Below are 14,861 nucleotides of genomic sequence, written 5' to 3'. Positions count from 1 at the left end.
CAGCCCCCAGGGGGCAGGCGCGAGCCGCTGCCTCCCCGTGGGGCGGGACCCGGCGAGGCCTCGCCCCCGCCCTCGCCCGCCCCACCCCGCCCCGTCCCGCCCCGCCGCCACCGGGGAGGCGTCACGTCCGGGCGCCGCGTGTTGGGATTGGCCGGGTGCGGGCGGAAGCGTGGGCGGGGGTTGCCGCCGTTGCCGCAGTGACGGGGGCCGGGGGGGGGGGGGCGGGGGGGGCGCGCGGAGGAGGGCGAAGATGGCGGCGCCGCGTCGCTCCCAGCACCACCACCACCACCACCCGCCGCCGCCGCCCGGGCCGGCCTCGCCGCCGGCCGCCGCCTCGCCGCCGCGCAGCCCCAGCCTGGCACCGGCCGACCTCGCCCCCGCCGCGCAGCGCCACAGCCTGGCCGGCCCCGAAGGCGAGGCTCCCCCCGACGTGGAGCGGCCTCCGGCCCCGGAGTGCTCGGAGGGCGCGGGCGCCGCCGCCCCGGGCCCGCCGCCGGGCTCGGGCAGCAGCTCCAGCAGTTCCTCCTCGTCCTCCTCCTCGTCTGCCTCGTCGTCGGTCGCGTCGAGCCCGGCGGCGGAGAGTCCCGAGGCGGCGGCGGGCCCGGGCGCGGCGAGCGGGGCCTTCCGCGAGCTGCTGGAGGCCTGCCGCAATGGGGACGTGACGCGCGTGAAGCGCCTGGTGGACACGGGCAACGTGAACGCCAAGGACATGGCGGGCCGCAAGTCCACGCCGCTCCACTTCGCCGCCGGTGGGTACCGGGGCCGGGGCCGGTCCGGCCTCCCGTTCGCGGCGAGGGCAGTGACAGCGAGTGCGTCGGGACAGGGAGGGTACGGCTCCCCACCTGGCCCCCCGGGAGTAGCTTCCCTCGCTTCGGGGAGTGGACCGCCAGCCTCTCGGTGGGTCGGCAGAACTCGAGCCTGAGCTGAGAGGAGGGGTGCGCGCACGCTTCCCCGGCAGTGTTTCGCTGCAGGTTGTGGGGAGACGGCTCTTAAATCTCCTTCCCGCCCCCTCCCCCCCTCCGCCCCATAAAATGGAAGGTGATTCTTCCTTTGGGTGAAACGAGTGGGAGAGGAGATCTGGAGGTGTAAGAGAGACTGCGTGGTCTACAAGTATGGATGTTTTTCTCTGTGTTTGATGCATAGGCAGCTGCAAACTTGTGCACGTATGCTTAGGAAGTGAGAAACTGGAATTCACGATAGAGTTGGCTTGAAGTTAAGGGTTTCACCTGTATTGTGGTAGCTCTCGAAAGTCAGGGACCTTTGATGCATGTAGGCTTGATAGGAATCAAAGTTGATGCCTTGGGCTTTGTAACTTTTTTTTTTTCATTTGGGCACAGCTGCTGATTGATCTCTGCATCTCTTGTGGTCTGAGCGGGCTGGGGAAAGAGGTGAAGTGGAACAACTGAACTTGATATAAGTTATAGATGTGTCCAGGAGAGAATATGACACTTAGTGCAGAGATGTTGTTGTGATCAGAAATAATGGCATAAAAGCAGTTAACAGTGAGGTCCAACAGTTTACCTTAACTGGAAGTAAACTTTACTTTTTGGCAAGTATAGCTATTACCAGTTAGCGTAGTCCATAAAGAGAACATTTTCTACAGAGTGTGGGCTTCACTGGGGGCACAGGGCACATGAAGTTCATGATAAAAGTAAAATGAGAAAGATGTTTTAAATCATCAGCCCAAACTCAGGACTTGCCCAGTTACTAGGTCTGTGGTCAGGCTGAGGGGCTTCTGACACATGCCACAGTGTTACAGGACTGGACTTTATGTAGTAGGGGGCACAGATCTTCGAGCTTTAAGTGGTGCACTAGTACACATAAATTAAGATCATTAACAGGACTATATTTAGTGGTCGGTATTTAAATGCTGGCGTATGGCTCTAAAGCACTGTGTTGAAATCGATAATAAAAATAAACATTTTATGGCACAATGTTGCCTGGAGCTCTGAACGGTGTTGTTCAATTTATCAATCGGATAATACTCTCTGAGATCGTATGGGTTTGTTTTCATTTTCAGAGTACAAGTGGCATTTCATGATGCCTCAAAGGGAACTTTTGGTCCTGAGCAGTTTCTTTTTCATTCTTCTCTGATCCCTGAGCTCTACCAGTAAAGCATGACCTTATGCATGTGGAGTTCAAAACACAGTGAACCGCTGGGATACAGAGATGGACTTAATGTTAGCAAACCCTGGAACATAATGCTGGTACAACTGCATGCATGTGCATGAAGTTCTTAAAAGTTTTGGGAGGGTGATCTTGAGTCTGCTTTGCTTGTTTGGGATTCAGACTTAAAATTAGACCTTGCTGCTTCCCCTTAAACTCTGAGATCTCAAGTTGTAACTTCAGTGCTAGTACAAAGTAGTGCTGAAGCTGCAGTGGTAATTTCTACTTTGATTAGAGAAGGAATGAACAAAACTTACTTGAGGGGATAAGGCTTTGAAAGGCGATAGTGTCAGTAGGATGTTACTGTAATAGCAATGGAAGGTGCTTCCTTGTACCATGAGGAAAACGGCAGATGAAGTTCTTGTACTTAACAAATTCCTGTATCTGTTTTTCTAGATTTAAGGCTTTCCTTAGCTACCATACATATTTTATCTCAAATCACTGCAGTATGTCTGGTCCAAATGGATTTGATGCGTAATCATAGTATTAGGCAGATTTCTTATTACAGAGATCTTGGGGTCCTGCATTTTGGAAAGGCCCGTAAGCACGTTGTTTGAATGCAACTGATCTTAGGCAGTATATATCTGCCGGTGATGCAGTGTGTTGATTTGATCTCCTTCTCCTTTGTGGGCAAAAGGAGAAATAAAACTTGTTTGCTTATGAGCATAGGAGTCTGCTGTGTATATGAAGCTGTGTTATGGATAATAGGTCATATTTTATGAGCCATACATAAGTGTGAATTATATGGCCCCTTCGCTAGGGGAACGGCAGTTGGAGAGTGCAATATGCAATGTTTTAAACTGCTTCTTTCAAACCTTTTGAAGCTAAATTCTTAAATGACAAGACAGAGGATTCCACTTCAGACCTTGTGATTTCTGATAGAGGAATTCTTCTAATTTCTTCTTCATTTCCCAGTTTTGGGGGTAGCTGGATTCCTCTCCCCCCACCCTCATTCCCCGCTCTGGGTACTTGGCTTCTCCCTAGCTCAGTCTGGTTTTCTCAGATGTCCTTTTTGGCAGCAAGGCCAGGCAGTTAAGTTACTTTTGCTGTAACAGGGAGGGACAACTTCCCTAGTTCCAGTTTCTTGTGAAAAGCACTAAGTTCAGGTTTCCTTAAGGTTTGTGAGGTTTCTAGTTTCAAAATCACCTTTATCTCCTTTCCCGTGGCAGAAGGAAGATAAAAGGGGTGACTTCTGAGAGCGTTCAGAATCATTAGCATGTACATAAGCTGGGGATAAGGTGAGAACTGAAATCTCTGTAATCAGTTATTTCAAAAGCCGGAGATAGATATGAATCTGCTTCTAGAAGTTGAAGTCATCTGTCCATTATCCACTTCCAGATAAAATGTGCACAGCCACATCAAGTTGAAGCAACAGTGTTATCCAGATTTTCTTTATTTGGGATATCTGAATGGTCAATTGATCTGAATGAAGGGGAATCGGTTCTTCAACTCTGTGTTGAAATGTCAGCTAGTGTGCTGAATAAATCCGACCTACTTTGGTTAGCTATTCATAAGGCATAAATTAATACTGAGGCCATATCAGGGTGATAGAGACCTCTCTTGCAAGCAGGAAGAGGTTGCACAAAGGATCATTTTCCTTTCATCCTCCAACTGGACTGTTATTCTAGCAGAGCCTCTCTTGAAATTCTGAATGTCTTTCAGGATGTGTGGTGCTCAGCTTTTCCTTTGCAAGTGATTCTTCTGTAGAGGTACACATGCTTGGATAGAGGAAAACTCAGTAGTGTCTCAACTGCTGTGTGGATTGCAGGGTATTTGGGTCTCTGGTACCAGTGCAGGCTTTGTATATTGTCCAGCAGCACCCAAGAATCAGAGTAAGAAGCAGATTCTAAAGACTTGAAAGTGATTGAGTGACTTTAAAATACAAAAAAGAAACCAAGTGGAGGTATTAATGTATTCACAGCATTTGCATTCAGTTTTTTCAATGAAAACTAGCTTGCTTATAACTAAAAAGAATTAAAAAAGTAACTGTGCTAGGCACGAACAAAGGTATGTTTGGCTCGAGGTTTTATCCGTACTGGTGGTGAAAAGCAGATGTCTAGGGAAGAGTTATACACTTGCCCTATTCATATATGATACTTCTCTGAGTACTCTTCCTGCAGTTTGTAGCTCAGCAACTATTTGAGCAAGACCCAGTTTCTACATGTTAGTAGTAGCTCATCCTGTGGTAAGGAGTTCACTAAATAATTGGACTATTAACTTGTATTAAAAGTAACTTGCTGCTGCTTTGTTTTTTCCACCCTCTTCAACCAGAATATCCTGTGTTCTGCTTAATGGTTCTCTTCTTCAAACTGCATTGAATGAGGCAAACTATTCCGCTCCCTTGCCTTTCCACTGCATTCCTCCTTTGATCTAAAGATGTGTTACCTCTTTTCCTTGAGAAAGATCTTAACTGTCATTGTTGATTTCACCAGATTATGAACATCTTTATTATATACCCCTCACTAGTTGAAAAATTTATTTATGCCTGTGCTGTCTGTTCTTGTAAGCTGGCTTGATAATCCTGTGTTTGGTGATGATGTTGTCACATAGTTGGCAAAATACCTTTTTAGCCAGCATAACCAAATGAGTTGGTTGTTCTGCGTGTGTGAGGTAGATTTTTCTTCCCCTTTGGGGAATGCTATTGACTTTTTTTTTTTTTTTGAATGGTTGGATGATTTCAGTCTATGTGATAATGTGTCATGTTTTGTGTGGTGTAGAGTGGGACTTTACTCAGCCTACATACTTTCTGTGAATCATGTGGTTGGGGGGGCGCCTGTATTGGTCCATTATGTTTGATGTTAGCAGTGGTGCTTTCATGGCTTTTTTTTTGTGTGTTATCCTCCATTTGTAGCACTTGCATACCAAGGCTGGCTTTCCAAGACTTTTCTACCTTTCATATGCCTAGATGGGGAGGAGTCCTGTGACCTTTTGTCTGAAATCCCAGCTTTTTCCCAGAGCCAGCAAGAATTTGTAGCAGCCAGCTTGGTAACGGACTTGCTTCTTCCCTTCTGAAACAAGGTTTAGCCTTACAAAAGGATATATATGTATTTGCTGCTGACACCTTGATTCATATGTTTTTAAGTCTAGTCTTTGCTGGTAAATCATTAGTAATAGCACCTCTTTCAGAAATGACTAGGTGGATGGACCTGATAGAAATAAGCTGAGTCCTAGCCAATTTCTTCATATAGCCACAGTCATAAGCTTGTCCAGTTCCACACCTGTTTAATGAGAAGTTTAACTTTTTTATTTAATCATGAAGTTAGCCCCTCAAGTTCTTAGGCAACATCTTCTTTTAGCTTTACAGTTATTCTCTTTCTAGTGTTCAACCCAAGGATGCAGGAGTACTAATAGTAATTGCTGAACTGTGGCTTAATGCCCACTTCTGTACTGAGGAAGAGGTAGAGGTTTCCAGAGTGGCTTTTGGAAGGTATGGAGTTGCAGTCACAGGGTGAAGTGCTCTTGGTGGTATCAGCCCAAACTCAGGCTTGGAGGAACCTGATTTAAGGTGACTCGTTAGAGCATCAGTGATATTCTTTGTTTTCTTTCTTCTTGGGTCTATAGTAATGGCAAAAAGTTGTTTGCGGAAAGTAGTCTTCTGTAAGCGTGCTTTTGATATCACTAGTAATAACCTTTGGAAGTCAAATCTTTTTATGAAGGCTAACGTATATAAATATTCTTTGGAAAATTTCTGGAGTACACAACTTTAATCCTGAAGGTGAAGGGATCTCACTTGGGTTGGAAAATAGTCAGCAGTCAGAGTTTAAGGAGAGAGCTGATCAAGTTGATTTGTCAAATAGCAAGCTGTTAATCATAAAAATGCAAGCTGCTTCAACATATGTGAGTGAGATAAGCAACTGACGAGGCAGAACTAATATAACTAGCTGCTGAGTGTTCCTTGAGGGAGAGCCAGGAAAAGGCAGGAAGTAGCTTGTAACTTATTACACACTTCCACTCTGTGCAGAGACACCTGAATCAACCGCTCCACCTGTGGTGCAACGTAAAACAAGTTAGCTTAAATTGCCCTGGAAAGCCTTGCTTGAGATACCATTCTTAAACTACTCTGACTCATTTTGTTGCAGTTGTCTGATATATCCTTGCCATAGAAGAGATGTCTGACCTTACTCAACTGTTTGTAAAGCTAAGTCACTGATTAATTCTGCCTTGTGCAACTTAAAGCAGGGGTAATAACAATTTTCAGCTGGATTCATATGGATAGAATGAAGAGTGCAGATTGTGTAGGCAATTAGGAAACATCCTGGCAGCCTTAGGCTCAGAGCCTGCAAAATGCAGACTTTCATGTAAAAAGATGAATTGATAAATTACTGGCCTTGACTTTGAATTTCTTTCTTTTATGTTTTTGTAGCATTTGTAGTACATGAACTGTTAGTGTCGCAAGCATATTACTTCCTAGGAAGGTTCAGCTTGCTTTCTTTGTGGCTGGTAACTTGAATGGTCTTGCAGTAATTTGTGCAATGTATTGTATCTCTTTCCCATTAAAATCCTTTGAAGGAATTTACAAGAGGATATAAACGAAAAATCTCAGACCTTCAGTAATACTGAACCAGGTACCCTTTTTCCTAGCTTGAAGGCTCTTCAGTTTACTTAGTTAAATCACTCAGTTTAATTGTGTTCTGCCTAGTGAAGTGGGAGAAGTGCTGGTGGCTTTTGGAAGACCTGTCTTGGGGAAAAATCTGGTCCCAGAATATGCAGTACTAAAGCAAAGAGATGTACAGTGACTTAGCTTGAAGTTTTTCCACCCTTAGCTTACAGTTTAAAACCATTCTTGAAAGGGTGTGTGCCTCTAAGATGTGTGTTTTTCCACTTCAAGGGCTTGTATTCTCATATGAGCTATGCTTAGTGCACTAACAAGTGGGGTTGCATCTAGTAAGAGTGTCTTTCCTGCTTTGCCTAAGATCACAGTAATACCTGCAGGTGTGCTTAACCTGTGATTATACACTTTTGTAAAATTTAACTCCTTTTGGAGTCAATGTGTTCTTAAGAACAAGCAGGTGAAAGGAGGAGGAAAAACACCTAGTGAGAGTTAGAAGTTTTCCGTGTGATAAGTTAAACTCTGCACATAACAGCAGCTTTGCAGAGGTTGGAATTGGCATTTGGAGGAGTTCATGCTATGTTGTGATAAAGTGACATTAATTGGGCTGCGGGTGAAACAGTACAGCTGTACTTAAACTGATCAAACTGACTACTTGATGTATTGTACCCACTGGGGAAAGCATTCTTCCGGTTCTAGTGGGAAGTCCATATATTTATTTGGTTGTTTTTTTACCAAACTTACTGAAAACTACTCTTGAAATTGTGTGATGAATTATGTGGCTTCTGGGAGTATTGGTAATTAAGTGTCTGTGAACTGTTACCATGTGAAAGCTTGTAGACTAACTGAAAGCAGGTTTAACATGGAAGCCCTAACTGGAGCATGTAGTGTTGCGGGCGGATCAGCTGGTGCTCCTGTTGCTTTCCTTGCATCGCTTCTCTCATCAGTCATTCAGCCTGCTCACCCTGTTGCCTCTTGTACTTAGGTTCAATGCCACAAGAAGAGATGGGACAGGACAAGCTTGTGGGCTGGGAGCAGGATGTGAAGTAGACAGGTGGTCTTGGCAGTAGTAGTAAGCATTTGGTTGTGTCTCTGTGTGCTGTCCTGTCTGACAGCATTTAAAACTTCTATTTAGCTTAATTTTCATGCTGCCAGTTTACTACCTAAAGCCTTTTTTTCTCACTTTCAGCCTAAAGTGACAGGTATAAATTGGAAAAAGGCAAGAATACAGCATTGGCAAAGAACTAGTTAAGTGGCGTTTTATCTGAATTGTCTGCCTGTCTCTTGATCTATGTAAAGCTATCACAGCTACGTCTACCTCCTGGCTTTTGCCAAGCCTTAGTCTTCTGTTGTTTCTGTGAGATGAGTGGAGAAATGAAGAGTCACTGAATTTTTGCCGCCTTTGGTTTGACTGATGAGTGTTTCACCCTTAATTTCAGATGTGCTCTTGCTACTGCCTTTTTATAATGGGATTACTGCTTCCTTTCTTTCCTGGACAGTGTGTTTTCTGAGGTACCGTGACTTGCCTGAAACTTCTAAATTGTGTAAAGAAGCTAAAATGAGGGCAAAGCTTGTACATTCTACCTGTGTGAAATAGCCCAGGCTAATAAGGGACCATGCCCATGAGTGTGCTTTGGAAGCTGGCAGGTGAATCTCATCAAAAAAAGCTTGCATGCTGGGCCTTTAAATATGACTCTTCTCCGTGGTTACCCTGGTTTGGGATGTTTTCTGTAGGAACCTTCTATTTGATTGTCTTTGGGGATCTTTGATTACTGGTCCTTTCTTGGGAACTCTTCCTTAGACTTAGTAAATTAAAAGTTGCGCTGGAAATATACAAGAGTAGGATTTTTACAGTCATCTTAAATGACAGCACATCAGTTTCTTCAGTTTAAACCGAATTATATGTGCTTCATCTGTCACAAATGGCTTGGCATGTGTCTGTTGTTTTTTACAAAAGGTGACCCCAACACTGCAGGAGTTTCAGTAATTACAACTGCTTTGTCAGATTGGGTCATGTGATCATTTTAAAGAGTTTCTGGCACTTTGTCAATTCAAGTTTTTACAGGTTTGCCTCTGGTGGTGGGGGAAGCTATTCCCATAATTGCTTACTTTTTCTCTGAAAGATGGGTGGTCTGGTGGGATAAAATCACAGTAACCTTTACTGTGCATTTTGAGGACTGAACAGAATAGCTAATTTGCCAAAAACTGGAAAGTGTTTATTGCTGGCATTTCCAAAGATACCTTTATCAATGAACCTATGTCCAGCAATACCTTGAAGAAGTATGTGTGTAGTCCTGAAAATCACAACACTGAACAGTTTGAAAAGGAATCTGGGTTTTCAGGCACTGTCAGGTTGTTTTTCCTTGGGAGACAGGAAGTACATGTAAAGCAAATGCTCATGCAGTTTCAGCACTGTTTTTAGTAGTTCAGCCTATAAAAACTAAAGGCTAATAAAATCTGTTGATTTACTGTTTAGTTGAAAGCATCCTTTTCTAATTCTTTTCTTGCTCAATTTTCCTTTGCCAGTCAAATGAACAATATAAAGGTGGGAACCTTGAGGGCTTGCTTCTTGGTATTTATGCCCCAGGCCTGTTAGCTTTGCTGTGGGACCAGATACCCTTTGTTTACTGTTGTACCCATTTAAGCTGTCATTTTCTATTTGAAGACTTAAGGGTGATGTTCTTGAACTGTTTTATAACAGAAACAAACAAGCAAAAAAGTTTTCATGCTAGATGCTGCAGTGATTTACAGTAGTAGTGGCCCTGCTGACAGTTCAGTTAAGAAAAACGTCTTCTGGTAGCAGTTTTATCGTGATAAATAAGTATCACTTTTAATAATACCAGTTTTGATTCGCGTACTTCCATTTCTGTGGTGTAATTTCTAATGTGAAGTGGTCAGTATATAATGTACCAGAAAGCTTTGACTCATCTGCAGTGATGGACTAAAATTGGATTGCTGAGTGTGGTGCCAGTCTGGTTGTGGGCCCCTTCTTGCAGCTGGTATGGCTCTGCAGCTTGTGGTGCAGCTGCCGAACTGCTGTTTAGCCCCATGTATTAAAGAAAACCCACCTTGGTATCTGCTCAGTGTGCTAACTTGTAATTTGTAGTGGTCCAGCATCTGTGCTGAAAGCAGCTGAGAGCTCTGTAGAGTGGGGATGGGGAAATCCTTACAGCTATCCCAAAGTAACCAGTCTGTACTTGTTAACTGGAGCCCTTGAGCTACATTGCCATACAGGATTAACCGAGGTGTGAACTGCTGCAGTCTAGTAGATGTGAGCATCTGTGTGCGTATCCATGATGTCTCCCCCAGACTGTTCTTCCACCTGCTTGCTTGTGTCTTCTATAAGAATACTTCTTTAAGCAGAAATAAAGATATTGTTAAACTAACCTGTCATCAAAACCCTGAAACCATGGTAAGCCTCAGTAAAGGGGCTTTTTGTTTTAGCCCTGCCTGCCTTAACCATAGCATTAGTCAGGTTCTACAAAACTTCTGTCCTTCAAGAAAGGGTGTTGAAGGACTCTGTGCTTCCCTGAGGAGACAGTGTAAACTCCTGCAGAATAGTTAGCCTGCAGCTTGGTTGAAAGCTGGATGTTGAGTTATAACATCAGCCTTAACTGGATAAGCTGGTGTGGATGTAAAGCTGCTAGATCTGGCTTAGAGATCTCACCATATAGGCTGTGGGGGGAAAAGCATGTTAATACTGCACCATAAGTCTGCGTAGCTCTAACTAGGGCGCTACTCTGGCAAAAAGGGGGCTTAATTCATTGAAATGGAGGTCCTATCCAGGGACTGCAACTCTGGGGTAAAACATTCTGATTTGAGAAGTTTTTGTGCATGAGTTGTTGCCTGCCACTGAGGGTGCTGACTTTTGAGAACCATTTCTTTACAGTTTCAGCAGCATTTTGCTGTGGCTGAGTTACATGGTCACCAGGGGAGAACTGACAGCTGCTTTGTTGCTTTCCTTGAGCTTTGTATTTGCCTTCTAGAAGGGAAATAACGTTTTTAGTTATGTTTTTGATCCGTGATCTGTGGAGTTAATACAATCTATAAGCTGCCAGTTAGCACCACTGTGATGGAATTTCACTTGCTGCAGCATTTAATTCAGCTGTTTCATAAATATAGCTCATATATGTGGGATTCTTCATACTTAAGCTGGTTGGTATCCATGATTACAAGAAGACACAATAACTCTTAAAGTGACAGTCTTTTAAAATACCCAGTGATACTACTTTTAGCTCCAAGATTTATAAGAAATGCAATCCAACCTTTGAGGTTCAGCCTAGTACAAAAATGAACACTTGTGGTTTAGTTCAAACTGTCCCTCTTGAGCCTGATTTTTGTTCCTGTCCTCTAAGGCAGTGGTCCCCAAAGTGGAGTGTACAAAATATTTCATTGGGGTGAAGGAAGAAAATATATTTTGTACCACTAATAAATACAGTAGAAATTTAAAAACAGTATTTATTTCATCTTTATCTCAGCCTTTTAAAATTTGTATTTTTGTGTATGTTTATAATCTACATAATAGTGCAGTAGTGCATGTATATGACTTATACATATATTGGGGGTGTGTGCTCAAAAATCTTTTTACTGATAGGGGTGTGCAATCAAAAAAGTTTGGAAACTGCTGCTCTAAGGCATTTGGGGCAATAGGAAGCACATTTGGGCACTAGAACCTTTCCAGGTTTATCGTGGACAATGGTGTCAGTGCCTGGCATGCTGATGCAGGATTTTGAAGCATATTAGTTTAATGATACTGGCTTTATGGTGATGTTTTCCCTGGCCATAACAGAGGCTGTGTTCCTAGGCTGAGACCTTCCTGAGGCATTATTTTCCAGCTGAACTCTCAATTCTACTTATCTATAACTTCTAAGTCTGTCACTTTGTCAGCTGGAGGTAGTCAGACTCTTTGTAAAAGAGCAAGAATGTAGTTTGGGTTGAGATAAGGTGGTTCTGCTTGAGCACTGACAGTGTCCTTCAGTGTTTATTAATGAGGTCTTCTTCAAGATGAAGACCTATATTGAGAGATAGTATGCAAGATGCTTGCTTTAGGTATGCACAGATTATACTAAATTTTTAAGATTTATAATAAGCTTTTCTTGAAAAAGAATGGCAAGCCTATTGTAGAACTTCATGGGAGAGAGTGGCAGCCAGTCAGGCTAATTATACTACAACACTGTTCACTTCTGTCATGACTGTAAGTGAATCTTCAGCTGTTGTTTGAGCAGATGAATATAGTCTCACTTTATGGTGAAATGAACCAAAAAGTAGAAGAGGGACATGAATAATATCATTTGATGTCTGTACACTGGACTAAGAGTGAACAGTTTTAAATATTAAATCGTTTTGTTTTACCAGACTAATGAACAGAAATATGTTCTCTTACAGGTTTTGGAAGGAAGGATGTTGTAGAGCATTTGCTACAGACAGGAGCCAACGTTCATGCTCGTGATGACGGAGGGCTGATACCTCTTCACAATGCCTGCTCTTTTGGTCATGCTGAAGTGGTTAGTCTGTTACTGTGTCAAGGGGCAGACCCAAATGCTAGAGACAATTGGAACTACACTCCTTTGCATGAAGCTGCTATCAAGGGGAAGATAGATGTGTGTATTGGTAAGTGTCTGTCACTTCTTATATTGAAATTTTACCAGATACATGTTTTGTGCAGTTGTAATTGTTAATGTGCTGGACTTGAGATGAAAGATACTGCTTGTTCTTAAGAGCTAACTTCTTTTAAACCTGCAGGTAAGTATAGCGATAGTAATTTAAAACTAACTTTTTCATGGTGTATAATACAAGCTTTGCTGAACTTGCATCTGAAAAACTAACCTGGCGAGGTTGGGTAAAGCCTCCTCGTCTGTTAAATTACAGTATTCAGAATCTGAATATGGAAGTTTGTCTGTCTTGGTCGCTCTCAAGAAAACTAGCTTTACTAGGTAAAGTCTTTGCTTTTTGGGCTGCTCTATATGTTGTCCTAGTGGTTAGGAAGATGGTTAACCTTTCATTCTATACAGTATGAGGAAACATCTCATTAGTCCTTTGGAGATTTCCAATACAAGTTACAGGATACCATTGTTGACAGTGGTTATAGATCTTCAGTGCGTGTGCTGTAGCCTGGAGCCAAAGCAGTTTCAAATAAAATTGAACACTTCAATCATTTTAAATGTTTAGAACGTATAAAAAGCTTTTCAGTCAGGATGTCTTTAACTTTTATGGTTTTTCTCAGTGTACTTAGTATTACTTTTTTTCTAAATGGGAAATTCTATTTTTATTTTTTACACTCAGATCAGTTCCTTGAACTTATTTATCAATTCTGGTTCTTCTCACATCTACTAACTTGAATAAAATGGCCTGCTCAACATTGTGTTTTATATCAAACGTGGAAAGGAAAGCTTGATTTTTAGGAACCACAGTTAGATTATGAACATAAGATTTGTTCTATATGTTATCCAGATAACAAGACACAATTTTCAGAATTTCAGATAATGTCTATTTGCTTAAAGACTTATTAAGCAAAATTCCTGCAGAGAAAGCTGCAAAACTTACAGGACAAGTTCTTGCATTAGCTTTATTGCAATACTTATGTCATTACTTAAAAAAAAAAACCACCAAAAATTGAGGGAAAGAAAATTGGAGGAAGCACCAAAATATAATTTTTTTAGTCTATTTCTTCTTTTTACAAGGGATGTGATGGACTTCATTCATTTCATCTCTTTGTGTGAGGTAAAACATACGGAGAATATTTTACAGCAGTTACTGAGTATAGTTGGTTATGCAGCAGTACTATGGGAAGAGGTCCCTTGATATAGTAGGTCCCAATAACAGTCTGTTGTGACAATGGTGAATAGAAAAGTAAGCTTAAATTCCAGTCAGTAACTGGAGTTTTGTATGTGACTTAAAGGAAGTTATTACTTTGGTCTGTTCAGTGCTGGAGTCTGCCTGGCTTTGGGAACTGCTGACTGAAAATACAAATTAAATGGGAGAAGGTTGATAGTAAGAAGCTGAGAAGAAAAGTGCCCTGTAAAGGAGGACTGGGTTTGTTTGGTTTGGAAAAGATTCGTCTTGCTTGGTCTTTTAAAACCTTGTTACAAAGCAGGAAGGGGTGCAGCAGCACACCTTTGTGTTCATAGGTGATAGGATGAAAGATGGTTGCAACAAAAGGTTTTAGGATTGGGGGGGCAGCATGGGTAGTGTCACTTTGGGTGGTTTGTCTAAAGGCTCTGTGGTACTCTGTGGAGGAGATAGGGCAGGTCAGATCAAGGTGGCAGATTATGTGGTACACCAATTTTGATATACAATGTTGGCAGTAATTTGAGATTATTTAGATCTAATTACCATAATCAAACTGATGATACCTTTAAAGGTATACTATAATTCAGCAAGAAGTTGTGGGCTTGGTGAAAGGAAGTACAGAATCAAATTTATGGCTTGTATTACACAGAACTTCATTCTCTAAATGTTAGATGTTAGACTAAGGGGATGATCCGTATATATAAAATATTCACCGTGTTGTACTGATCAAATCCCAAAGCTATTCTGATGTCTGCTGCAGTTGTAGGGTTCCTTGGAAGCACTGAGCAGGGCTGCAGGACTAGATGCAGTTCTTACAAAGCTACTTGCAGGCAGATTGGAGTCTGGGAATTTTTAAAAAATTTACTCTATTTTATATTAAAGGAGCAACCATGATGCTGTTGTGCTCAGTTTAGTTACAGATATACATGTATTTTGTACTTCAGATATTTGATCTGTCAACATTGAGAGTTACTACTGAAGGCAGTGTCACCAGTCACTAGATTTAATATGTACCGTAGTATGATGTTTCTTTGGGATTTAGTTGATTCCATAAAACTGCTGGGAGACAAGTATGGACAAAGAAGTCTGTTCTTTCTTGTTTGTGGTGAGTTTGTTTGCAATTAATATCTAGTGGGCAAGCATGTTTTGCTGTCTTTGGCAAGTTCCTGTTTCTTTTGAATGGTTTTATATATAATTTTTATATTAAGGTCTTCAGCTTTTGTCTCAAAAAGTCTTTTGAAGGAACACATTATACACAGGATAATGGAACAATGATTGTATGGGGCACAAATTCTGACTAGGAATACTTGAATAGCTTTCTGGAATATATTGTACAGTACTGCTATTTACACCTTAA

The 14,861-nt window shown here is 42.2% G+C and overlaps 1 protein-coding gene across 2 annotated transcripts in view; it reads left to right on the top strand.

The window, feature by feature from the left end:
- The first annotated feature begins 216 nt into the window (after positions 1-216).
- The window catches only part of TNKS (tankyrase), a 147,847-nt gene continuing 133,202 nt past the window's right edge, over positions 217-14,861 (top strand). For both annotated transcript variants that reach the window (XM_052776663.1, XM_052776658.1), the window contains exons 1-2: positions 217-749; positions 12,101-12,325. In XM_052776663.1, the coding sequence (XP_052632623.1) occupies positions 251-749; positions 12,101-12,325 (724 nt within the window). In that variant the 5' untranslated portion in view covers positions 217-250. The remainder of the gene's footprint in view (positions 750-12,100; positions 12,326-14,861) is intronic.

The sequence above is a fragment of the Harpia harpyja genome, chromosome 2, assembly GCF_026419915.1.
Source record: "Harpia harpyja isolate bHarHar1 chromosome 2, bHarHar1 primary haplotype, whole genome shotgun sequence".
Taxonomy (NCBI): domain Eukaryota; kingdom Metazoa; phylum Chordata; class Aves; order Accipitriformes; family Accipitridae; genus Harpia; species Harpia harpyja.
The sequence above is the reverse complement of the archived record's forward strand: the minus strand, read 5'-3'. Positions and strand labels throughout refer to the sequence as shown.